Source organism: Meleagris gallopavo, chromosome 3, assembly GCF_905368555.1.
Source record: "Meleagris gallopavo chromosome 3, MGAL_WU_HG_1.1, whole genome shotgun sequence".
NCBI lineage: Eukaryota > Metazoa > Chordata > Aves > Galliformes > Phasianidae > Meleagris > Meleagris gallopavo.
This window is the reverse complement of record NC_139406.1, coordinates 7,478,908-7,505,763: the sequence shown is the minus strand read 5'-3', so window position 1 is coordinate 7,505,763 and position 26,856 is coordinate 7,478,908. Positions and strand designations below refer to the sequence as shown.

The following is a 26,856-nucleotide window of genomic DNA, read 5'->3' as shown; positions in this document are numbered from 1 at the left end:
TCGCCTCGCCCCACACCCCCGCCCGCCACTCGCCGCCGCCGCTCCGAGGCGCAGCCAGTTTCTATAGCGACGGCGCCGATCCTCCGAGTAGTAACAAAGCCGGCTGCCCGCGGCCGCGCCGGACCGGCGGGAGAAGCTGCTCCCTCTCCCCAGGGCATCGGCCGGTTGCGCCCTGTCAGGTACGGGGCAGCCGGGAGCCGCCGCGCGGCGGGGCTGGGCTGGGCGGCGGGGAGAAGGGATCCGGGGAGCGCGAAGCTGGCAGAGCCGAGCGCGGTGCTGCTCCTGCTTGCCGGCTCGCTGTGCGGGCTCACAGGGAAGCGGTATGGCGGACCGGGCTCTGCAACCGGTGGGCTGCGCCGGGGCAGCGCTACCCGCCCGCCTGCCGGGGCCGCCCGGCGCTGCTCGGCGCTGCTGTACGCTCCTATTGAAATACGCCGTGCCCCGTCTGGGAGTCGTGGGGTTACAAAGTTTAATTCGCTCAGCTCGGTAAAGTAACGCTGAGCGGGGTGATAGTTTTTAAATGCGTTGTTGTTTGAAGGGGAGTCGATGCTAGAGCATTGGTATTGAGGAATAATCGGGAAATTGCTGCTTGTTTTTAGGAGTAAGTGTGCCGAAGGGCTGTAGGTGAGATGGGTTCGTCGCTTTCAGATCCAGATCCAGACTGAGGCGAGATGTTAGGGATGATAAAACGCCTTTCCTTGGGAAAGCAGGGGTAGCAGAGAGTTCCTAGCCTCAACACGAGGCCCTCCGCCAGCAGGCAGGCAGCGAGCAGTGCTGGCCGTTCCCAGACGAGTGCAGTGGTCATTGACACCTCAGCAAAGTTGGAAGTCCAGAGCAACTTCCAGTGATAGCAGCATGGCTGACCTTGTGTGGGAAGGTCCTGAGGAGCAGCCCTTGGTCGTGGCGGAGTGACCGAGGAGACGAGGTGCTGGGTGTGCTAAGGAAATAGCCTGCAAAGCCCTACAGCAGGGATCTTGTGAGGTGTGAGCGTGGCTATCGTGGTTATTGGCGAGTGGACAAGAGCAGAGATGATTAGTACCATGTAACTTAAATAGCAGAGACACTGGGATTTAAAACGCGGTACGTAGAGAGATATCGGGCTATTGGAACCCTAGAGCTAAGTATTGACCTGAAGAAGTTGGAGAGAAGCCTGAGGATAGCGGGTGTTAAATGAAGGTGGAGTTACCCACAGCGTTTCAGTAAATGAGGTGGAAATATGTCATTGGGTGGAAAGGGGAGACGTGCAGCTCTTAAGCAATTGTGAGCCAAGTAGCATGTAAAATTGAGGTGTTTTCTTCTTGCAAGAAATGTGTCACTGAATTTAAGTTTTAAATGAGGGTTAATCAAGGTTAAATGTTTCAACTCCATCTGTTTGCTGTGGGATCTCCTGTTCAAATTTCATATTGAGAATTCAGATCTCTTTAGAAAAGGAAAATTACTTATTTAGAATTTCTTATTCACATATCGCAATGATTTGACTAGTGTTTATTGGTTTTTGTCCTTTGTCCTTGCAGAGAAGTGTCACAACAGTTATTTTGTTCAAAAAAGTTATAACCTTCTGAATGACCTCTGTTTTTCATGCAACACTGAAAAGCTAGCTCTCAAGTTTATTAAATGTGTAGAAATGGAGACCTCCTATTAGTTTAGCATGAGGGAAAACAACATCTCAAGACCTTACCCATGGCCATCGGAAATTGAATGCACGTAGCAGAAAATAAAAGGTCAGCTGTGTGTAATAAGGACCTAGGGACCTATATTCCCTTAGCTGCATGGCAGAGAATGAGAGAAACACCAGAACTCAATACAATTCTGCCTTGAAAGCTAAAGGGGTAGGCAAAATGTTTATGGTTATGCAGCTAGGTGACATTTCAGTCCTGAAATTGTTTCATGTAGAACAACTGCAAACTGTACTCGATTAAGTTTATCAGTGGAAGGAAAAAAAATAGCGTTGTAGCTGAGGCAATGCCAGGAAGGCACAAGGCGGCTGTGGATAATATGTCCTGTAGCATAGACTGACATGTATAAGGGCTTCTAGTGGGCCGAGCAATTCAAGCACTTAGATCACTGTCTCTCACACTCTGTTATTTCACACCTTCCTGATGCCCCTAAATCCAAAGCAGGCTTACATGAAGCCTGTTATCAAACTGTCATGAAAACACCCTCTAAAGCTGTGTGCTCTGCAGTGATACAAGGCAACTGCAGGAGTCAGCGCTCATGACTATTTCTCCTGCCTTCATCAGTCTCAGTTGAACGTGTCTTTGTCTATATGCTAGGTTTGATGACTGTGCTAAATGATTTGCTGGAGATGTCTGTGTGCTTGCTGCAGCCAGCAGCTATTTCAGGTATACAGAGACACCACCTGCTACCTCGAGGCTGAGGTTTCAGTCCGTTAGCAAGGTTGCTAAGGAGTTCCAGACATCCTCAGAGAGCAAAGCTCAGGAAATTCTCCCGTGGCCTTTGCAAGCATCATGTGCTGAAACGCTTATATCCAATACAAACTACTGTTCTGACAGTAATGCAATACAGGCAGATGTGTACTTTAGGATAGTGTAATGTACGATAGTTGTGACTTTCCAATAGAAAGAAAACACTTGCAAGTTCGATAGTGCTGTAGTAAGCTACAAAGAGCTCAGGCCTCCTGGAAATGTACCCGAGGTTTTAAATTCACTTGAAAGACACATAAAGAAGTACAAGATTTTTTTTCCTGGTCAAAGACTTTTAACCTACTACAGTTCTGCAATTTTTTACACCCCAATTTTCTGTGGTTTCACTCAGCTTGGTCTTCTTGCAGATATGACACATCACAGTCTAGGCACAATAAGTGCTGCAATTAAGCTTAACTTTCCTTTTTCTATTTTGTTTTTTCACTACAGACAGATGAAGCCAATTTTTCAGGTTGGGTGGGGCTTAAAGCTAGATTAATTTGCTGTGAGTGAGTAGATTTTCACGTGAGGGTTTAACTTTGGTGAATTACCAAAGGGAAGTAAATCTTTATTATGTAAATATTATTTTCTAAGTAAATCCCTGGCCAAGACCCACGTCAATGCTCAGTGAAAGTTTCAATTGAACAGCAGCAGTGTAAGTTTTGTCCACGTAGCGTGAAACCTGTGGTATTCCAACAACTGCAAAATGCTGAGCAGAGCATTATAGGTTTTTCTAATGTCTTTTGCAATTTCTGGGAAATTAAGCTGGAGTGTGGCAAAGTCATGGCACTCTGAAAGTCTGGGGTTCACAACTGTTCTGTAGGTAGGTGTTGTTAAGATCACAGTGTCTATAAAGATTGCTGTCACCCGTGCTGCCAAGTTCAGAAGCAGGAACTGGAAGGGGAACGCTTGGATCTCCCAGCTTCCTGCCTCTATTGGGAGCTGCTTGGGTTGTTAGGAGAAATGGCAGCCTGGTAGAGAGAAAGGGGCGCGGCAGTCTGGGCTTAAGGACAACTGTGGGGGAATGTGCAAAAAGGCTGTAGTGAGGAGCAAGGTAAGGTTTGACGTACAGCCGGCGATGAAGGCGTAGCTGTGGACTCAAGGAATACGGTGGGAGAAAGTTCACTGGGACTGCTCTGAGTTGGGCTGAGGTGAAACTGGATCTAGGACATGCTGGTGGAGCTCTGGCCAGGAAAATCCATGGATATGAGGATGTGTGCTCCATTTCCTCCCAGTACACGGCCAAATTAGGGGGTAAAGGCTTATAGTCTCAATCTGATTTGTTTATGTCACTATTTGTAAGGCTTCAAGGAACATCTGTAGCAAAATGTTGGTCAGGAAACCCCAAACATTCTATGTTAACACAAGGACAGTGCTGCTCCAGGCAGAGGAACTCATCTTGGTAGGCAGTTCACAGCAGAGACAAAAATCCCATTGCAGATGATAAATGGATAGCCAATCTGTAAATCACAGCAGCAGATGTGCTCCTGTGAACAGAAAGGAAACATTCCATCCTTGGTGACTCACAAGCAGTGACCTGATCAGAGTCTGCTTGAAAAAGCATCTGACCTTGGAGCTTCTGTTTTGTAGAACAGTTGCACGTAGAAGTATGGATAAATGCTGCAGCAACTACATTGCAGGTATTGATAAAGGAAAGGTTTACCAGGAGCCTGCAGAAGCCATTTGGTTTCTGACACGTTATGGCAGGTGTGGAATATCTGCACAAGGTTGTTCTTTAGCAGAAATAAACCCACTCAAACCTAGAGCTGATTCTGGCCGTTCATTCTTACAGCAGTTTCTAAAGTAACTCTGAAAACAGCACAAAAAGGCTTGTCAGTGCTTCTACCACTGGTGAAAGTACTTAGCTTGGTTAATTAGAAGTTTATGAACAACCTAAGAAATTTTGGGTAGTGTTTGAATCACCCTTTGTCTAGGTGAAGTGTTGTGTAACACATGTTATGAGGGCTTTTATCTTCCTGTATCTCTTTCAGTTCATTGAATTACATTCATATGCTGTTAAAGTGACAGCCAGATGAAAGTCAATGCTGAAAGAAGCAGAGCTGTGTTTGGTGCTACGTTTAAATGGTGTACAATGAGTCATGAGGCCATGGATTAAGCTAGGAATAAAAACATTCGCCAAATAACCACCAGCTATCCTGCACACTCAGTGAGGCTTCTTGTAGAAGAAGATACTTCATGATTGTGTGACTAAAACTGTAATGTACTGCATATACTCAATAGAAAGCTGCTGTTTTGTAACTTACTAGGACTTGCTTTCAGTACATTATAGCTATTTTACTGTGTCCTCTAAATCAAAGAATGCTTTTGTACCTGATGCTATATTTCTTTAATCAAGTTTCTCTCATTGGCTCATAAGCTAAACAGATTGAGGTCTTTAACACCTCCACGGGAAGGAATTCTTTTCATCTCCTGAATAATTTTGAGTGATCTCACTGTTTCTGTCCAAATCATTCTGCGTCCTTTTACTGTGTGAACATCAGAACTATGCAAAATACCGTAGTGTGACCCTCACAAAGGCATGAATGGTACTGTATCTAGGGGAAAATAGCAATTTTTTCCCTCCTCATCCATCCCACGTTGCTAAGTCCATGTTGCTAAGCTCTCATATCCCGTCGTTTGTCCTCTGTCATTTCTGCATACTTGAGGATTATTTGATAATTCAGACTTTGTATCCGGTTGTACTCGGGTGCAGCAGTGAGCAAAGTTCCTATAAAGTTAGATGGAAACTCTCTGTGTTGTTCAATATTCTGATGTAACACTCTTTCCAGTTCCTTTCATGGCAGACATGAAGTTGTCCCATCCTTCCTGTAGGTGTCTAAGTCCTTGACATTTGTGCTGTTAACAGTGACACCTTGAACAGTATTTTTAAGTAAGGAAATAGGTCTGACTAGTAAGAACATATCTAAAAAGACATAAAGAGAAAGCATCTTCCAACTGTGCAGCTCATGTTCTTCATTGGCCATCAGACACTATTTCACACTTAAGAAGATAAGCAAAGGTGCCTGCTCACTTGAAGTTCAGTTAATGATGAGAAAGTTAATTTCTGGCCATCTCTGCCTTTTAAAAATGAGGAACAAACCGTCTATCCAGTAAGACAAAAACTGTTCTCGTGGGTTTCTCTTAGCCTGAAATATTAACACCTTCATCATGAGCTACCATGTCTCCCAAAGGACAGAGAGAAAAGAGAATATGAATCATCTGTTTTCATTATCAGTCATTCAGGCAACGTGGTGATGGATGGATAAACAGATAGAGGCCAGATCTGTGAGCCAGCTCAGCAGCTGGCAGGTAAGTCCTGGGAAGCTCACCAAAACGTGTCCTCTAGAATCTCTATCCAATATGCTATATTTTGCCAATACATTTCTATCCTAGAATACAAAGCACATACTTCAGACAGTAAGATCATACTTAAGTGTACATAATTCCATCATTTCAGTGAAATTTGAGCACGTGCATATTTGTACGTGTGCTCAAGAATCTGAAGAAGAATGTTTTTCTGGGTGAGGAGACAGGGAAGGAGCTCTTCCAAGACTTAGAAAGAATGAAACAGAGTGGAAAATTAAAGGCATAGAGGTGATGTAAAAGCAAAACAATGATATTGGTTATCGATGGATCCCTACAAAATTCCCAGATGAACAGGTTTCCAATGAATCTTTTGTCATCTGTCTTTTAAAAATGAATGAAACTCTTGTGTGACTGCTTTGCATGTCTCTGCCACCTTGACAGGCAAGTTAAAGCATTTCAGTAATGCAAAAGTATTCATAAAAAGAATTGTCAGTAGTGCAAGCTTTAATAATGTTAATGTGATTATGCTTGACTCGCTGTGTGTAGGTGAAATTCCGTAGGGTTCTTGAGAGGGCAGTGTAACCTGTCTGTAGTTCTAGTCTAAACACGTGCATACCTTCATACATGCTACCCTCTCAAGAGAGCTTTAGTATTTTAAATTGTTCAAGTACACATACGTTTATATTTGTCAGATAGGGCAGTGGTGTCAGTTGAGATCACAGATAGACTTGTTGAAGTTGCATATGTACAGTGCTATAAATTTCTGTACAAATGGCTCATCCCTGTCATCTGTTGTTTCTCTGACTTAAGCAACAGGCAAACAACCTTATGCAATATGATCAGTGATGGGCAGCTTTGGACATGGTGCTGTGCAGAGCTTTGAAACAGAAAAGTCTACCTGCTTACCGTAAAATAGTGCCTTGTAACAGGCAGTTATCCAATCATGCTGCGTATTTCCCACCTCCTCCTTTACTGCTTTGCTGAACCTGTCTTCCAATGGTAGTTTTGTGTCTTTTTATCACGCCTCCTTTCATTTATGGTTATCCAAATATTAACCGAAACACCGACAAAAAGCAAAAAGACACAAAATAATGCTATGACAAATAGTAACTCCCCAGAAACAAAAAAGGATATAGTGATCATTCTGTGACTGCCTGCATTGTTAAGTAAGGTGAACATCACCCCATTATTTGTGCCCCAGAGCGATTTTGATGGCGTTTGAACAGTTGGCCCCAGGGGCCCTGGAAGATTAGGGCTGGGAGGAAAGCTTCAATGAACCATTGCTTTGATGTTTGTATATGCATAAAATTAAAAATGTATGTGTACAGCCCTTGCTGTGCAGAATTTAGTCTAAAACAGAACAAATAGGTCAAAAATTGCAGAGAATAACGTTACTATTGTTTACATCATCGTTTGGTGGAAAATGATTTGAATGGTTTTCTCTATTTTGTGTGGTTTTCTTTGTTCTTGATGGTGTTTTTGTTTTGTTTGCTTGCTTGTTTGTGGTTGTTTGTTTGTTTTGTAGGAAAGATGGAAGAAATGGGTCTGTGAGGAAAGGGATTGCTGGACCGGTGCATGAATGAGAATGAATTGCCCTCCTGTGTCTATTAAAATATCTGGCTTTGGACTACACACTGCAATCTTTGTAACAAACTTAGTGGAAAATACACTGAAGGAGTGTGGAGCCCTCACATAATAGGCAAAGCCTGGAAGACTGAAGGAAAAATTCAAAGTGAATCCGTAGATTGCAAGATCATACTGTTCTGAGAGAAGAAACATGTCTTAGGAGAGGCAGTTTCATCAGCATTCATAGCACTGAGTGGTGGCACAGTTCCTGTAAAGCCTGCTCCAGAAATGACGTCATTTGTCCACAGTGACATACAAGGCCACTGAGACTGGTGTGCAAATACCGAGCAGCTGCCCTGCACAAACCCAGTGGCGTATCTCTTGCAAAAGAAAGGCTCCAGTCAGACGTGTGAATGGTTATTCACCCATCTAGGGACTCGTAGGGAACTGTGTTGGTAGGAAATGGGCAGAAACTGGGGGCCTGTTCAGCTGAATCCTTTGGTTTCTGCACTGGCAGAGATTGCTTCCTGCCTGCTGCTCCACATTTCTGCTGAACTGCCCGTTTCTGCCCAGCTTTTCTTTCACAGGGGTGAAGAATGGTACCGGAGATGGTCTGTAGGGTGCTGGAAGTTCGAGGGGAAGGGAACTGCAGTGATGTAGTGCTGCTCTGCAGTGCCAGGTGCCCTAGGAAGACTGGGTTGAAAGTCGTGACCGTTGCATTCCTGCAGCTGGCGTTTAGGCTCTGGGGATACGGTTGGCAGATTTGAGCCACTCAGGCCAGCGTTAGAGTTTCTTTTAGTTAATCTTTGAGCCTAAAAGGGCAGTTGCTGAGGGGCGGAGCACAGAGGCATCTTTGATCCCCTGCCTAGACCAGGTGAGTTAGCTTAGTGGTGACTATCTCCTTGTGCAATCTTTATTGTTCGCATTGTTCATCACTCTGACAGGCCAGAAAGAGCAAACATCATAATTAACATGAGACATTGTGATAATGGCATTGTGTTCCAGCTTTAAATTGTTTACAGCAAGCTTCTCTTTTATTTAAGTAATTCCCTGATAATTCTGTTAAATCTTTTCTTCCCTTCAGTCTTGAATCAGCATTTAAGTAGAGGCATCCGTTTAAATGTCCTCTGCCTGAAGTGTGTGTGTGGGGGGGGGAGGGTCTGTGTTTGTGTGTGTGTTGAGCTTTCAGTCAGTGCTCCTTTAAAGCACTGGTTGAAGTGCACAGCTATGATTGAGTATTTTCCATAAAATGTCAGATAAAATTCTCTAGCTAAATATTATTGTGTGTGCGTACTTCTTGAAGATGGAAACATTTATTTGTCAAGGTAATGTTTAAAGAAGCATTTCTTTGGCATTTTCAAAAATGCTGTGTACTATACCACTTGAACAACAGTCATTAGCAACAATGTTCTACCTGATGTGATTTTCTTGATGAGGAGATGGTGCTCATTTTTAATGAGAAAATAGCCATCTCAGCTTTTATCCTGAAGTTTTATATACCTCAGTTTTCCTCAATATACAATAATGTATTCAGAAGCATGGAAGTGTAGTTTGTGAGGCAACGTGTTCCCTCCATAACCCTTCCTGGGAAATGCACTGTATGTTAAACCTGCTTTTGCAACATCAGAATCATCACAGGTGTCACCTATTACAAAGAAAATCCTCTGAAAATGTGAACATTCATGTAAGAAATACACTTATCTTCATTTGCTAGTACAGTTCGTACATGATTCAAACAAAAGTAATCAATGGTCAGTCCTGTTTGTATCCTTCTTATAATATTCTCTCATAGCGCTGTGAATACGTAACAAATAAAGCCAACAGATGAAGGCAGGCATACAAAAATTTCATTTAGGTGCCTTTGCTAAAGGTGAGGATGCTCCCTTAATGGCCAGCCTCATCTTAGAGGTAGAAAGGAGACTGCTCAGGGATGATGAGGCCCCAAGCAGTGACCCAGCTGGCAACTCCATAGAGGCTTGGGATAAAATGTCATCTGCTGAATAGACTCAGCGTGTATTTGACAGATCTAATAGCAATAGCCAATGGTTTCAAGCAGGTACACTTGGTTAGGGATTTGGAAGATGAAGGAGTAATAAAACAGCTTTATTTCTGCAAAGCAGTGCTGTGATCTGTACCAGCCGTGGGATCTCAAGGCCTGTCTAACTTCTCGTATGCTCTGTTCACCGTACCGTCTTGCAGCTTGCGTGGCTGTTAAGACTTTTCTCATCATCTTGTTTGCTTTGTGTGAGGAAGACCAGCTGTGTAGGTGTGAGTGGTTGCCTTGTATCTGCCCCGAGATCACTGAAAGAGCCAAGGAGGATATGAGTTCTTCTCTGTGAGTCAGGCTTTGAAATGCGTCCAGCAAGGTTATGGATGAGGTTGTGGACCTTATCACCAGAGTCTTTCAAAATTAAAGTGGGCAAGTACACCTTCAGAACTGATTCCTGTAAAGAATTGCAGTGGGAACCTTGACTGTTATGAATAGAGTGGGGAAGTAGTGGACAAACAGCAGAAGCTGTAAGAATAGCTGTTGATGGCTCCCAGATTAGCAGGTCATCGGGATACGGAGCACATCTGAGTGGCTGCGGTTTTTCCAGACACCCACATCAAAAGAGGGAGGTCAGTGGGTAAGTCCTGATGAATGCAGAGGTGGTTGCAGGGAGTTAGGATGAGGCCTGGATAGCTGGCATGCCTGCTTCAACATGTAATTGCAAGGATTGCATCTCCATTGCTGAAAGTTGGGCAGACTGTCTATAGTTATGAACGTCTTGGTGCTTGTGGGTAAGTGGGCTGGAGTGAGGGAGATGAGCATTTTCCTGTTGTGTACCATCTCCCATGGAGCTCTGCTAAAATGACCCTACACAGTGTTGCAATACTGTTTTCTAGATTTTCCAGGAAGATAGGTTTTCCAAGGAGAGATGACCTCCAGAGCTTTATTCCAGCATAACTTGTTCTGTTATTTTGTGACTAAACTGCAGGAATTAGTGGAGTGTGTTCCATGGGCTTCAGCGCACAGGAGGTAATATTAGTGTAGCTTTATGGCCCTTTCTTAAATTTCTGTTCTAACTACCTACATCCACTGGTAACTCTTAAAAGTTTTTGATTTTCTTTTTTAAATATGGATTTGTGTCACCCAGATGTAAGAAAAATCTTGAAGCATTTTCAGAGCATAATGTGTACAGTTTCATATCCCCACAAGGGTTTGTTTTAACAACCTGTTAAGTGCACAGGTTTCCCAGGGAAGTGGTCATGGCACAGAGCTTCCCAAAGTTCAAGGCAGTGCTCTCGTTCATGGTCTGATTGTTGGGTGGTTCTATATGAAGCCAGGAGTTGGATTAGATGATCCTTATGGATCCACTCCAACTTGGATACTCTCTAATTCTATGATAATAATCTTAGACTTGAAAAAATTCTCTTCAGTGGGTCTTTTTGATCAGAAATCTGTAAACCTCTGAAGGTTAGGGAGCTGGGTCTGAAAAGTCATCTGTCATTGCCTGTCACAAACAACAAAGATGACGTAGCATCTTCAACAAATATGTATTTAGTACCCAGACTGAACTAACCCCAGTTTGCAGACTTTATCTCATCATGCTTTTTTGCTGTGTGGAGCTGACTACGAGGCTGGGGCTCCTGTTGATCTCTGCAGTAATGCTGCTGTATATAGAGTAAAGGCATAAAGGTTACTCTGAATCATGCATGTTTCTGTCAGCACAATTGCAGACCAGATGTTGCACTTGTTAGTTTGCATGTTGTCTGAGAAAATAAGAGTTTCACTACCAGCACTAAAAGACCTGCTGTGAAACCCATCATCCACTCCTTGCCCTGTCTTTATCCTTAATAGAATTTCCTGTGAAGAGAAGCAAGCCGTTTGTCATGTTGGTCTGACAGCTCAGGGAGTAAATGCTGTAAATGCATCTCTTCCCTGCATCACTACTCCCTTTGCTCCTCTAGTCCCTCTTGGTTTGTTCTTTTTTATTTTTTATAGCTACCATTATGTGATTGATCTTGGTGGTGAGAGAATTTGGTTACACAGCAAAGTATAAACAGCTTTCTCTTAAATTTTACTTTGGTTACTTTTGTAATATGTCACTAGCTTCTTCTTTTCTTTTCTTTTTTTTTTTTTTTTTGAATTATTTCCTGTATCAAAATGAGTTTTAAGTTTTATTCCTATGTCCTTTCCTGCTCTTTCATTCTGTTGATGTTTAGTGACATTCATTCCCACCAGCATGGCAGGCAACAGAAACCAAATCATTTCTCCATTTGTTTTCATGTTCAGGTTAGTACCCAATTTTTCTATTACTTATTTCCGTATAACACATTACTTTTGTATGTTTGTTTAACACAAAGTTTTCATCATCTCCCACCTCTGCTGCCTATAATTTCATATCTTCTTTCTTATATTTCTTTAACTGGTGGCACAGAACCTATAACCTTCTCTTTACTAGCTGGCTTGACACATTTATTGCTTCCACATACCTAAACCAGTCTTCCTATCTTGTTTGGCCATCTTCCTACTAACCCCTGTCATTCTGCATCTTTAAAACTCCCCACAGATTCACCTTGTGCATCAACTCAAACTTTATTTTATTACATTCAAACCTCCTCTCAATGCATGGGTTCCCTTCTCCTCACTGTGTCAATTTAGAAACTTCTTGTAGTACATTTTCAATTACATTACCTCCCTATGTCCACTCTATACATAAAACTTCCAGATTCATCATGCCACTACTGTCTCCTTTTTCCAATTTAACATTCCCTTCTCTAAAGAGTCCAAGAATCCGAGATACTGATCTTGCAAACTGTTTTGTGCAGTGTTACATTAGCACAATGTCAGTAATTCAATGGAAATGAGTCCTGTGATTTTTGTAATGGCCTAAGCAAAAAAAAAAGATTTATTGCAGAGTGCTGGGATAGTGGACATGTACTTCGAAGCTCCTTTTTAGTTCCATTAACGTGGTGCTTAATGACATTGGTATGAAGGTGTCATTGCAAGATGTCTTCCCATCTTTGGAGCCAACTATAACACATAGTACTTAGTTTTCTTTTAGGAGTTAAAACTTAGCAAGGGAAATGGCTAAGGACTGCTATTGCTGGTGAGTAGGATCTCTCAAGATCCAACAGTGTAATGCTCCAGTGTTTCTGTTACTGTAGTAGCCTCTAGCTAGAATACAAAATATATCTGAGACTGTAATATTTCATTTAGACATGATACCATGTCTGCTGTGAGTGTATCAAATACTTACATAATGTTTGATCAGTAAGTCCTTCAGACTTGATATCCTGCCAGCGGGCTGCCACAATTTGTGTATTCATAAACACCAGCACTGAGATCTTGTCTGCTCCTTTTTTTGCACATCCCAGTGTATTAAATGAGGTTTATCTAGGGAACAGCGGCCCGTGGTCTTTATGAATTACTAGATGACATCACGGTTCTTTACTGATGATGTTCCCTGCTGAGATTTAGATATTACAAACCACAGTTGATTACAAGATTTAATAATGCAACAATTTAAAAAAGATATGTTTGCATGCAGAGAACTCTCACAATACATGAGCCTCATTTAGAGCAAGAAAGCAGCTCTCTCCTCAGCAATCAATCTCTTTAGATGTGTATGTGGAAGATTTTTGTTGTTTAGAGATGTAACTGTGTTTGCATTCTCAACTAACATATGATCTAGAAACTTCTGTTTGAATTCATAGAATCACAATGATTTGAATTGGTAGGGACCCTTAAAGCTCTTTTAGTTCCAGCTCCCCTGCAATAAGCAGGTACAGCTAGATCAGGCTGCTCACAGCTCAGTCCACCCTTCCAATGGAAAGCTCCTGTAGAGATAACCTCATCAAAGGGAAGTTACTCCTGTGAAGCTCTAACTACAACGGATTGGTTATTTGTCTTCATCTGATCTATAAAGCTGTGCTCATTGCTGTGTGATGTGTGACTGACTTTTTACAGCAGACTTTTGGTCCGATGAATCCACTTAGCATAACGTTCCCTCTCTGAGCAACTGCTTTTCCTTCAGTCCAACTTTGTGTTTTCATCCATCTGCATAACATCATTCTGAGAAGAAATAGGTGCCTGTTTGGGAAAAAAAACCATGATAGTTAAAATTTCTCAAACCTTCAACTGCAAGCCTTGTCACTTGAAATTTTCAAGACATTAATTATCGTGACAAAGCTTTAGAAGGCATTTGAATAAAGGAACACACCCAGACCCCATGTGAATAGCAGCATTTGTATAAAGATTTGAGAAAGTGCAGATGAAAGTTTCTGTTCTCTGTGGTTATGGATCCTGTGAGTTGCCCAGTTCAGACTGAGACATGTCCAAGTTTGGACATTTGGAGAATGGAAAATAAAACTGTTTTTTTAGTTGCCTCTTACTTTTCAAAACACTGTCTTAGATCCCTTAATGTCGTACAGTGATTGCAGATAAGCAAGATGCACAGGCTGCAGATGGACGTTAGCATATTAACATCTGCCAATGACCTGGGTAATGGTACCTCAGTTAGGCTGACTGTCCTACACATCAAGTTAACTTTGTCTGTGCAGAATTGTGTTGTTACACCTAGGTTGCTTCCAGTACCAGATCTGGTTCAGTTATGTCAGCTCTGTGCTGCTTTTTGAAGTGTTGGTGTACATGCTGCTGCAAAATGCATTCACCTCGATTAATGAGAAGCATCTTTCAAAGTATGCTTTCTGAGTGTACACTTTGTTTCTGCTCTCCAGAAACAAAGAACAAATAGGAGCTCAGAAGTTCTTATGGAATAATCATTTGACTCTGGGGAAGAGATCAGAAGTGGATTTCACTCAGTTTCACTGTGCTCTGCCAAGAAGCCTAGCTGAAAGAAAAAGGTATTTGAACTTACTGCAGATTGTGGTCCGTGTTTGCAGAGATTTGAGAAAGTCACGGGGTCACAGTGAGTGCTGTACAGCTTCTTGCACTGATTATTAGTGCAGTGCTTGTAACCTTAGTGAACCATGGTTTAGAAGTAAAACCAACAGCAGTATGCTATGTTGGTACTTCGAATACAAAGCTTTCCATAGAAAAAATAATAGCATAAATAAAAAACAATGCTTCTTACCTTCTAAATAGACACTACACTTTGTTATTGTTTTGTTCTTTTTTTTAAACTAAATATTCAGTTCTTTGCAAGAATGTCTAGTTCTTTCCTGTAATGTCTAGTAAATAAGATCACTTACTAATTCATCTATCTGTTATCCTTTCCTGGAAAATAGACCTGTAGTGGAGCATCTGGAACCCTCTTGTTCACTTGGTTATGTAAAAAAAAGAGCAGAAGAGCTTCATTATTACAGTTGTTTTAGCAAAAGATTGTAATTTAAGACAACTGGTGCTTTAAGATGCTCTTGGTAATGTTTCTGTTCTACCAAAATTTCTTGCCATCTACTGAGAAAAGAAATGTTTTTCATATCCTGCTTTATTCCATAAACTTCAGCCAAGCTGCTCATTTGTGCTGTAGTACTAGATAAACCAATATCCTTGGGAACACTGACTAAAAAGTTGCTTTGGTGATGCAGATGGGATGATGGGATTTTTATTATGTTAAGTGAAATCCAGAGTTTGTCTTCTATTTTCTAGTTTTATCTTAAACTAAAAATCCCATTCATCATGTCCTGTTAAGAAAATACCAAGGTTTGGTCTTAGTCATTAATTTACCCTAACCCAGGTTAAGAGCCAAATGTGGGCTTTCTTATTTTTGCTTTTTAAACCTTCAGAATTCCTTTTATTTCCTTCCTATTTGGTTTAGTAGACAAGGTATCTTTCTGAATATGTCTTGATTACTTCCAAAATTTCTGAAGCAATATCTTTCATTCCTGGATTTTGTACTTTAACAATGCTTAATGGGCACTGTTGAACCATTTTGATTAAATGGCAGTTGCAAATTTCAACTGTTATAGTTACAAATGATATCCAAGTGTTGTAGTTCTGCTCAAAGCAAAGGTAACTTCATATCTGCCACTGAGCTAGCCAGGTCAACTGCTGGTGATCATGGTGCCCTCAGAAATATGCAGAGGGTATCATGTATTTGATGGGAGGATGGTTGGACTAGGTGAGCTTGTAGGTCCTTTCCAACCTTGTGATTCTATGATTCTGTGATTCTATATTTCAGCTTATACTCAGCAAATTCCTTCGTACTTTCGGATCAGTGTAGGATGGGATGATGTATGCATAGTAAGTAGGGCCATTTTTAATTTTTCCCATTTGGAAATACTTGATCCAAAGTCTTAGTTCTGGTGAAGGCTACTTCTGCATAGCTAACCCTCAAGGAGACATTGAGACTACTAATGGGAGGATTTTTCTTGAGAAAGCAGTTGCCAAACTTGTTGCTTACAGTGTTTAGTCTGTGTTTTATTACAGCATATGGAGTTTCAGCCCATGAGGACTCTGCTTTTTGCTTGAACTATTCTGTCCTGTCACACTAAAACTCTTCCACTGATGGTTTAGAACAGGTTTTAAAAAAAAAAAAAAGATAAAAAATATTTCACTGCTAAATAACATGTTAAAAGCAGAGCAATGCACATAAGTCTCCCTGAAGTTTAAATCTTTTATGGCATGAATCTGAGCTAAGCAAATCTTGGCAGCAAAATACTCCACAGTGATCCTGAGAGTGGTTATGTAGCACTTATGGATCTCTTGGTCTCAGATCATCCACAGTAGTTAGAAAGATGTTTTCAGACTAATACTTAAAGCTGCCTTTCTTTAAGAGGAATATTCCATGCCTTATTAGCAAAAAAGTGAAAGCTATGCCTATCATTTGATACAAATTAATTCACCTTTCTTAATACATGGATTTATTTTTCTCACGTAAAACCAACAGCAATATAAACAATAACAACATCAAAAAATCACCAAAACCTGCTAACAGTAAATTTTCTTCTGCAGTTTCTTAGGACCATGGGGTTCATAGATTATAATTTGCTTACTGTTAGTATAAAATGTAACAGCGTTTTTCTTCTTTATTGTTTGAGGGAATTTTCATTACTAAAGAGAAATATTTCTTAAAACTAGCTGAAAACAAGGCTGGTTGGTGCAGGTTAATAATATAAAGTCTTTGAAAAAACAGTGCAGATTAAAAGGAATCTAGTACACTTAAAATATTGTTTTCCTTGTACAGACCAAACGGCCCTTTTCCTGCAGATATTTTGTAAGAGGGTTTTACATATTATAGTCAAAATCACTTAATAGACACGTCATTCAGTTGGGCTCATTCCATTCATGTAAACACAGACGAAGATGTACGACTTAGATTTACCATCCGTCCATCAAATCTACTAATATGCTATTTATGAAAAAATTTTTTGTGTACTTGGTCTTAAAAATACCTTAATAAGATTTTAAAACAGCCTTTTTCTTAGTTGTATCGCTGTGATTCAAGTCATATTGTGGAGCTGTTGGAGAGGGTCCAGAGTAGAGCCATAAAGATGATCAGAGGGCTGGAGCACCTCCCCTACGAAGACAGGCTGAGGGAGCTGGGCTTGTTCAGCTTGGAGAAAAGAAGCCTGCAGGGTGACCTCATTGCAGCCTTTCAGCATTTAAAAGAGAATTATGAAAAGGAGGGGAATCAACTTTTTACAAAGATAGACAGTGATAGGACAAGGAGGGAAGCTTTAGATTGAATGTCAGCGGGAAGTTCTTCACAGAGAGAGTGGTGAGGTGCTGGAACAGCTGCCCAGGGCGGCTGTAGATGCTCTGTCTCTGGAGATGTTCAAAACCAGGTTGGATGGGGCCCTGGTCTAGTACCAGATCTGGAGATTGGTGGCCTTGCCTGTGACAGGGGAGTTGGAACGTGATGATTCTTGGGGTCCGTTCCAACCTAAACCATTCTATGATTCTATCTATAATAACATGAAGTGAAAAGGGAGTACGTGCCACAGTTGCTATATTAAATTAAATACTAGAATTACACTTCAGTATATGCAAGTTAAAATGTTGTTTCCCAAGACTTCTCCCTTTTCTTTTCAACACAGTGGGACTCTGCAGCGTCAGCCAGATTAGATTTTGATTGCCAGCTTTTCAAAAAGGCTATGCTGGTGGAAGACCAAGGCTGGAGAAGTTGTTGAGAAGTGGAAATCTCCACTGGGTATGGGTTATTTTGACATGTGTTTCTCCAACATTCTGTGACTTGATGTGACTGCAGTTGTTTTAACTGTTTCTTACTGTTTTCCTTTCATCACAGCATAATGCTCAATTTCTGAGCAGTAACTGAAGCAGAAGAATATATTACCAATTATATGCAACTGATCTGTAAACTTCACTGTCTGTATTGTCCTGTATCATCAATCCCACGTCGTTTTTATTTTCTCTTGGTAATAACCTATCTAGGTAAAATACACAGTATAGTAAAATGCTTATTTATAGTCATGTCCTCAGAAATGTCTGAAACAGAATGAACCTGGTGAAACACACCTCAGTGTTGAACAGGTTGTTCTCAATAGCAACAGAAAAAGAGGGAAGTACAGCTTTATTCTGCTCTGGAATTATTTTCAGCTCCATTAGGACAAAGCCAATTTGACACTTTCTATTTAAAACTTATTTTGAAGATTAATTTGAACTTTTGCAATGTGTTAAAATGCTTTCCCTTTGTGGAGGGGAATTTCTCACAGAATGATGTAATCAAGAGCAATTTTCTGAATTTTTTTCTCACCTGGTCCCTCTCAAATTACACACCATAGAAAATATGTCTAAAGAAAAATAGTTCTATCGTATTTTGAGGATCTGTTGTTTTGTGCATGTCATTAGCATCCTCCAGGACAACAGTAATTTTTTATTTAAAAAAGGAGAAAAAATATTTTTTGCATGTATCTTACATTCAGCTGTATCTTAGCAAGCAAAACAGGGAGCTAAACTTCCAGAAAGTCTGAAACCTAATACAAAATTATACTGGCTTTTAATGGTGCCTAATTTAAAGATGAATTAGGGACATGTCTGTCAATCATAGAATTAAACATTCATGCTTATAATAAGAAATACTGGTAAGCTTCTTATTTGTTCATCATTTTGTACCTTTTCCAGTTGTATTCTAGAATCAGTGTCCTACAGTCTTTTCAATTCTCAGAGGAGCTCCTACACAAAAAACACAAAAGCTAAGGCAAAGAAACAGTACTTCACCTTGTTTGAGAAAGCTGCTCCAAATGCCTCCTACCACCAAATAAGAGAATGTCCTACACTTCTGTAAATGAATGATTTTAAGGTCAGGAGTTCTGTCATGAAATATATTCTTACTGGGGTGGTTGGTTTCTTGGTTTCAGAGTCATAAAGGAAAAACCACTGGCAGTAAGAAAATAGTACAAGAAGAAATGCTGGAGCAGCCTAAGCAAGCAGATCGTGAGGCAAGTGAAAGGAAGTTGCTGTGTTCAACAAGTGGGTTTCCAGAATTAAACTTGTTACCATTTTAGATACAGTTCTTTCTGCTTATTGATATAGTGTAATTAGCAGCCTGTTTAATTAAGACAGCTATTAAAAGAGCAGACCCTTCGTCCTTTACTAGTTTTATTCTGAAACAGCCACAGAGCAACACGCAGCTGTGTGTCACATTAAGAAGTCATCCGATGTATTGCTGTATAAATTGCTTGTGAATTATATATGAGAAAAAAATCATTCTCAAGAAATATTAGACGAGGTCTTACTTGTGTCTACAAGCCTAACTAATGAAACATTTTTTTCCTACATCATAGTCAATTTTAAGATTCAAATCATTACCATAGTAGCCTCTAGCTAGACTGAAAGTCATTCGGGATAATGTGGTTTCAGGAAGGCATTCACTGTTTATTCACACCATTTTCCACTGCTATCTGACACGTAATGCGAGATATTAGAATAACAAAAAAGTATTGTGACTTATATGGTTAAGAGGAAATTGAGTCTGGTGACATTGACTGTGCACATGTAAAGGATGTAGAAAGTGCCCTAGGAGCAAATATCACTGTGTTGAGTAAAGGGAACTCCGTGCTAGCTGAAAATCTCTCTTATTTATCAGAAGGGGGGGAGGAGGAAAACAAAATTTGATTGTTGATTTTATTATGATCAGTATTATTTAAGATGACACGTATATGTCAGAGACCCATGAACTTTGAGTGCGGAAAGATCTGATGCCACGAATTGTATATTTTTGTGTTGTTATAATATGGTAGTGGATTGAGACAGCTTGGGCAAGGACTGTGAATGTTGTAACAATACCTTCTCATAAAAAAAAAAAAAAGTATATATATATATATTTTGTATTAGTTACTTGTGAAGGTGCCAGTAATGCAGAACCAGCTGTTGTGGATGTTGCAGTGTTTCTATTCTATTCACAGCATTCAAGGGGAGATCTTTTAGAAATTAGCCCATTGCTTATCCCATCAAAAACTGTGTTTTTATGAAAAGGCATTTTGTACAGATGACCATAAACCAAGCATGGCTCAGTATGCCACATTCTGTAACTCTGCAGAGTTACACATCGACAAGAGTTGACAGGGAAACGCTCATTGTTAAAAGCCATCCAGTGTTAGCAGAAATGTGGCACGAAGCAGGTTGAATGTGTGATAGCTGATGGAGCTTTGAATGTACCCTATTCAAATGTGAGATTCGTATAGTAAAGCAATTTGATGTTTTTTTGGGCTGGAGTTTGTTTTGTTTTGCGTTGTGCTTAGCGCAGGCTGGACAAATCTAGCGCAATGGTCATTTCCTGCTGAGTCAGAATGCAGCAACGCTGTTGGAATGTGAATGCAGTGCAGTGGTCCATGGGAGATGGTTGTTTTCTGGTCTATGCTGAAGAAGTGGCTGCAGTTTGGGAAAGCTAGAATGATCAAAGAACTTCTACGAGAAGGTGGAAGGAAAGTATTTTGATACATTTTAAAAACCCTACTTTCAAAGCAAGGTTTTTTCCTCTAGCTACTTTGCTGTATTTTTTTTCCTGAGTGAATTGCTAACATTTGTGAATATGTGGATGCTAGACGAGATAATGCTTCAGAGCATTTTAGTATGTTATATTGAAAGAGGCTTCAAATCAACAACAAATCTGTTAAGATAACTCTGCATTACCTAACAGAAGTTATTTTAATAAATGGGATTTACCCAATATATTTTTCTAAACAGAAATCTTAGCGTGTGAATATTTCCATCCAAACCAGAGGAGTTGGATTACTTTTTCAAAAGAATTGACTGTAAGGTCTCTCAGCTGTATTGCTGCTCTACTGATTTTGTTTCTCTCCCTTCCACCAGTTGTTTCCTGTGTGGAGGAGAACAGGCAATTCCTGTGCTCCCTACAAGTGAATCTTTGCAAGAACTTCTTTTTCTTGGAAAGTAAGTTTCTCCGTATTAATTTCTCTCTCTGTACTTTTTTTTTCCTTCTCCTATTCCATAAATACATTTGGGTTGCATGTAGAAGAAACTCTTCGAAAATATCGTGCTGGGTAGGTCCCTGGGTGATGATATCTTAAATAAGTTAATTACTGACCTCCTGTATTCACGTGCCAGTATTTCACATATAACCCAAAATTCCACTCACTGAAAAAGCGTTAGAGGTAAGTAAAAATGTTGGCTTCATAATTTGGACGAGGATCAACTTTCATTAGAGAAAAGAAGCAAAAATTTCCCATCTACTTTGCCCTGCCAGCATACTGAGCTCTGACAGTGAGATCTCAGTCTACATCTAATTGTTTCTGGCCCTTAGAAGCAAGCTTCACCTACAGAGTGTTTGATAAACAGAGCTTCTCATACAGACCACATGAAGTGAGTTATGGATACCAAAACGCAAAATCATAGAATAATTTGGATTGGAAGCCATCTCAGAGGTTTAATTTCCTCACTCTAAGAAGGGTCAGGTTCCAAGGGAGAGCAGCCTGTATGGGGTTGTATCCAATCATGCTTCCCTATCTGCAAGGCTCATTCTCACCTCCTTCAGCAATTGGTGTATTAACTACGATTTTTTAATTACTATTATTTGTCCTAATATACCTGATTGGAATTCCTCATTGAAGACAAATTTTATTTAAAAATTTGAATTTTCCAGTATTTTGCTAGGTTTGTGATTTGAGAACTTTTTAGGATACGTGGTGTATATTAAGCTCACAAAGGTTTTCAGCATAGAAAGAACTAGCGGGGAAGTGGGTATTGGGAAAGAAAAAGAGAAAATTCCCTAAGAAATGAGGAAAGCAAAAAAAGACAGACCTCTCGTGTTTTTGGATGTTTCTTCTGAGAAGGTTAAAAAGGGGGGGAGAGGGAAACATCTGGATGGTATTAATAGAAATTACATTTTTGTTTTAAAAGTAAAGAATTTCTAACTGTAAAGCAGAAGTGAGCACTAATCACACCAGAACACATAAGGAGAAATGCAACATCTGAACTTAGCCAAAGAAAAAATACCAAGCAATAACGTTTGAATATATTAATATATTTTGAAGAGGCTGTGAGGAGAGTATGCTGAAAGTAGCTCGATCTTGCACGGTGCAAACACTAAAAGCAGCATGAAAATGGTTTGTAGAATAGTTCATAAATGAAACTACAAAAAGAGGATCGAGCATGATGGGTGTGTTCTGGAAATGAAGTTAACGTTCCCAATTTGCTATTTGGGACTTGCAGTGGAATTGTTACTTCTTTTATTAATGCTGAATTTGGCTACCTAAAAACGCTAGCATCAGGAAGACTTTCAGTTTGAAAACTGATTCAGGCTGAAGTGATACGTGTATGAGTGTAATTGGTTGAGAAGTGGGTTGTTTTTTGTGAAAACAAGAAATATTCATTAGAAAAATAAACATTAAAGTGCAAAGAGTTTTCTAGTTGGGGGTTTTCAGAGGACATTTACAGTTTTCTATGGGAAGCAGGCAGATGTTCAGGAAGTTTTTTGGTTGATCAGAAATCTACTTTTAAATCATGGGATGATATGTGGCAGTCTTAGTTGTGAGGCACTGACATGCTTTCTCCCCATTCTCCAAGCTACTTCCAGTGATTTACCAACTGTTCTGGCTATCTGAGGTGGTGTCTGTTGACTGGAGGATGGCAAATGTGACACATATACAGGAAGCACAGGAAGGGGGACTTGTTGAATGGCAGGTCAAGTTAGTCTGACATCGATGCCAGGGAAAGTCATGGAGCAGGCCATCATGAGCACATCACACAGCACATTCAGGATAACCAGGTGATCAGGCAAGTCAGCATGGGTTCGGGAAAGGCAGATCCTACTTAACCTGGTCTCCTTCCATGTGACCCACCTAGGGCTGAAGCTGAAGAAGCTGCATTTCCACAAGCTCTGATCAGCACTGTGTTCACAGCTATACAAAGAAACAGAAAAATGAGTAATTCCAGAGGCAAAATTAAGAAATCCTGATATTTTCCAAATTTGTTTCATGTCCCCACTTGCCATTTTTCAGTAACCCCACTCCTCTTCAGTGTCCCCTCCTCCCTCCTCTTCATTGCCTAAGAATACCACCACTTTCCTCCTGTGATGCTCTCTCTGGTTGAATGTTGGGCAGCACGTGGCTTGTTCAGAGCAGATCTGACTGCCTGCTGATTGACCATTGCCCTGTAGCAAGAGTGATAGTTATTATAAATCTCTCTTCCCCTCCTCTGTCCCAACTGCCAGTCTTCACGCTTTTTTTTAGAAACTCAATTATCTTCACTACTGCTGCACCTCTGTCAATTTGTTTGAAATTGGAAAGCAGGTTCAAAAGTTACCAAGAAAGACAGAAGGACCACAGGTTAGGTCTCATAGCCTTGTGAAACTAAGCTTTAAACAAGGATTCACAGGTTAACCTGTATCTAATTGATCAGTCACTGCTTAGCTTGCATCTTCTACTGAGAATTTCATAGGCTGGGGAGGAATTGCAGTGACTGACAAAGTAGTTTTATCAGCATAACTGTTGTATAGGTCTCATATGCCACATGAAAAAAGAAAATACCATGGAGGTATATTTGGCAAAGGAAGCTGTACAATTAATGAGTATACTGATGTTATGGTATAGCAGCATACAATCAGTGAATATACAGATGGTATGGTATATCCAGGAGCTTGGCTGATATAATTATTATATTGGAGTAGGAAAAGAAAAACACTCACCCTATCCAGAGCTTGCAAAATAGACTCCAGGGAGCAGATTTCCAGAAGAGATCCTTCCCCCCTGGCAGTCAGCTCTTAAATGGGTCTAGGAGAGGTGCAGCCAGGCTCCACCCCTTCCTGCAGCACAGGTGATTTGCCTTCACCTGTGCTCCCGTGGCTGACTCACTGCTCGCCTCAGGTGATCAATCAGAGGTTCAGGCTGTGATTCAGCAGCCCCATACAGAAGCTAAGGCTGTAAAAAGTAGAACTTTGTTTCACCTGCAACAGCTTTTTCCCTTCTTTGTTTTCCACTGAAATTCCACATTATCTTTTTCAGATGGGCACCTGGCTTGAAGGAGATGCAGTAGAGAGTCCCTAGCAGAAGCTCAAAATGGATGACTTCTACTGATGCTTTTTGACAATTTCATCTCCTCTTTTCCTGTCTGAGATGGCTGATACGAGCATCAGGAAAAATTTCTAAAATAAGCCTGACGACGTCGCTTTCCCTTAACTCCTCTTTTCACAAAGCTGCAAACCAGCAGACAAAATGAGCAGTCCACTACAAGAGGAGTCTGCAGAGCCCCAGAGCTCAGATGAGCTTGAGTGCAAGATCTGTTACAATCGCTACAACCTGCGACAGAGAAAACCAAAAGTGCTGGAGTGTTGTCACCGAGTATGTGCCAAATGCCTCTGCAAGATCATAGACTTTGGTGATTCTCCTCAAGGAGTCATAGTTTGCCCATTTTGCAGGTTTGAAACATGCCTGCCAGACGATGAGGTTAGTAGTCTTCCCGATGACAATAACATCCTTCTGAATTTAGCCTGTGGGGGAAAGGGAAAGAAGTGCCTACCAGACAACCCAACGGAACTGCTGCTGACTCCCAAAAGGTTGGCGTCTCTGGTTAGCCCTTCTCACACCTCTTCGAATTGCCTGGTTATAACAATCATGGAAGTACAAAGAGAGAGTCCCCAGACTCTGAACTCGACACCCGTGGTGGAATTTTACAGGCCTACGAGTTTTGACTCTGTTGCAACTGTGTCCCACAACTGGACAGTGTGGAACTGCACATCTTTGCTCTTCCAGACCTCAATTCGGGTGCTAGTTTGGTTGCTAGGGTTGCTGTACTTCAGTTCCTTGCCTTTAGGGATTTACTTACTGGTATCTAAGAAAGTCACCCTTGGGGTTGTCTTTGTAAGCCTTGTTCCCTCGAGCCTTGTTATTCTCATGGTTTATGGCTTTTGCCAGTGTGTTTGCCATGAATTTCTAGACTGCGTGTCTTCTTGACAACAAATGCAGTGAAATAAGGTACATTGCCACATGTGTAGCATCGTTGATTTAGCCTGTCTTTATATTCTTATTTATTTTTATTGTTGACCATCCCACTGAGTGAAAGCAGTGACCCATGTTATACGGTTCTTTTTACAATTTGATTATTTATTGTTTCATCTTTATTTTCTTTTCCTTTTAGCTAAATAATGACATAAAATTTCCGTGTTCATTTTAAAGGGCTGGGTTGTAGAAAGGGGTAATGGAAAATTGCCAAACTTGGTGTCTGCTGCTGTTATTCAAATAAGTAGCCCCTTGCTTTTTGTTGGCTAGGTCGTGCAATATGAGGGTGCAGGATCTGCCTTAGGAGAAGTTAGTATAACAGGCACCTTCCAGTTCAATGTGTAGCATCTTTTAATGCAGAGAATCTCGTGCTCTGGGATATCTGTTATTTCTGGTAGCAAATGAAATCATTTAGTTAATAAGAAGAATAAGGCAAGCTAACATTTGCTCTTTCCAGTTCTTGTTACAGTAAAAATATTTGTGGGGTGCCCAGTGGTCACAGATTTTTGGTGTTCTACAGCATGAGGAGCCTTTTCCTCATGCTAACAACGCATCTCCAAAACACTTTCCCCATGCAGAAGCCCACTTTGCTTGTCCAATAGTTGCAGCTTCATCTCCTGCAATGGATTACTTCCATTAGCCACGTTTGTTCTCATCTAGGCGCACTAAATAAGCGTGTGTAATTCTTAGCTTCCTTTGAGAGTTCAGAGATCTGCTAACTTCACTGGCTGTGTTCCATAACGTTTACCTTCACTCCGAGAGTTTCCACCACCACACCACATTTCCAACCTTTCAGTTCTTGTAACAAAAGCACGCCTACATTTAGGTAGCTACACTGGGAAATTTCCCCTATGTGACTTTAGCTATAATGATAGATCTTTTTGCCTGATCGTGAGGACGTGGACTTTCACTGCCTAACACATGTTTCAGAAAAATTCTGAAATGATTAATGCCTGGGGGGTTTTCTGCTTTTTTGAGTGTTTTTTTGTGTTTTTGTTTGTTTGTTTTCCGATTCCACAGGATAAGCACTGTGATAAGTTCCTATTATTCTGGGAAGGATTCTGTTTTGTGCATAGTCCTTCAAAATATTTAATACTCTGAACTCCCTCTGTCACCATTGTGAGTTGATGGCACCCCAGCTGTGGCAATTAGTGCAACTTGACTATGTTGAATTCAGAGGAATTAGTGGCGTTTTACTATTCCATAAATACAGTCAGGCCCTCTGAGGTTTGCTTGTACGTCGTGTGATTGAGGCTAAATTTTCAACTACTGGAAGAGCACAAAAATAAGAAATGTTTAATATTTGTGTTTAGAACTAAGTCTGGTCCACGCCACAGCTGCAACCTGGTTTTCCTTTGCACAGCGGAGTAAAATATGAGAAGCAGCAGATGATCAGTGTAAGCACAGCTTTTGGATCAGGCACGAAATGGAGTAACGTCAAGGCGCAGTGTAAGGGGAAGGTGGGTTGGTTGCAGGAAGGCTGACTACATGGCCTAACAATATGTTCTTAGAACAAAATGACTTTGGTAAGAGTGAAAAATGTTGAGAGGGGGGAAAAGGAGAGCTTAAGTGGTGGTTGTGTCTATCAAGAGGATCTGAAGTCAAATCAGTCCAATTTTTGTAGCTCGTACAGATAATATCTATGGTTTCATTCCTATTGAAATCGTAGGAGAAATGTGAAATGTGAAGGTCCCGCTTTTCTTGACACTCAAGTTTATAATAGTGCATATATGTGTGTGTATGTATATATAGACACATATGTAAGAAGAAAACCTATAGCAAAATTATAGTTTTCAAGTGTGTGGAGTTGCAGAGCTTTGTATTGAATGATTAAAGGAAATGTTTCAAACTTCTCTGTAATCACTGGATAACAATTAGAACTCAAACATTTTCAGAATTCCTAGAAATGACTATTCCTAAGTAATTGTTTTGATGTTTGTGGTAAAGCATATAGAGTTAGAAGAGCTGTATTCCCCAATCCCCATATACTGCAAGGTCTGACTCATCTATGAATTCATAAATTTTCAATCTCCAACAATAATCATGTCAAAAAAGCAAGAAAGATAGAAATCTATGTGGTTTAATGGTACTTCATAACTTTGGGAGAAGATGTATTTGTGTGTTAGGGATTTATGTGATTTAGGGTATGTTCAATTTGTCTGAATATAATATCTTCAATAAAGGGCTGGCTAATACAGGA

The 26,856-nt window shown here is 40.6% G+C and overlaps 1 protein-coding gene across 6 annotated transcripts; it reads left to right on the top strand.

Annotated features, from left to right (window-relative positions):
• Positions 1 to 26,856, top strand: RNF182 (ring finger protein 182). Of its 6 annotated transcripts, XM_085220149.1 has the most exons (6): positions 1 to 179; positions 14,019 to 14,144; positions 17,280 to 17,392; positions 18,561 to 18,672; positions 20,515 to 20,595; positions 23,664 to 26,856. In XM_085220149.1, the coding sequence occupies exon 6, from the start codon at positions 23,874 to 23,876 to the stop codon at positions 24,609 to 24,611; it is 738 nt and encodes a 245-aa protein (XP_085076275.1). In that variant the 5' UTR covers positions 1 to 179; positions 14,019 to 14,144; positions 17,280 to 17,392; positions 18,561 to 18,672; positions 20,515 to 20,595; positions 23,664 to 23,873; the 3' UTR covers positions 24,612 to 26,856. The 6 variants fall into 6 exon arrangements, with proteins under 6 accessions (XP_085076275.1, XP_085076274.1, XP_085076273.1 ...); XM_085220148.1 differs by lacking the exon at positions 14,019 to 14,144 and having other exon boundaries at positions 18,561 to 18,641; XM_085220147.1 differs by lacking the exon at positions 14,019 to 14,144.

Excerpts from the sequence above, each read along its gene's own strand:
- RNF182 (XM_085220152.1), top strand. The coding sequence starts at position 23,874 with ATGAGCAGTCCACTACAAGAGGAGTCTGCAGAGCCCCAGAGCTCAGAT.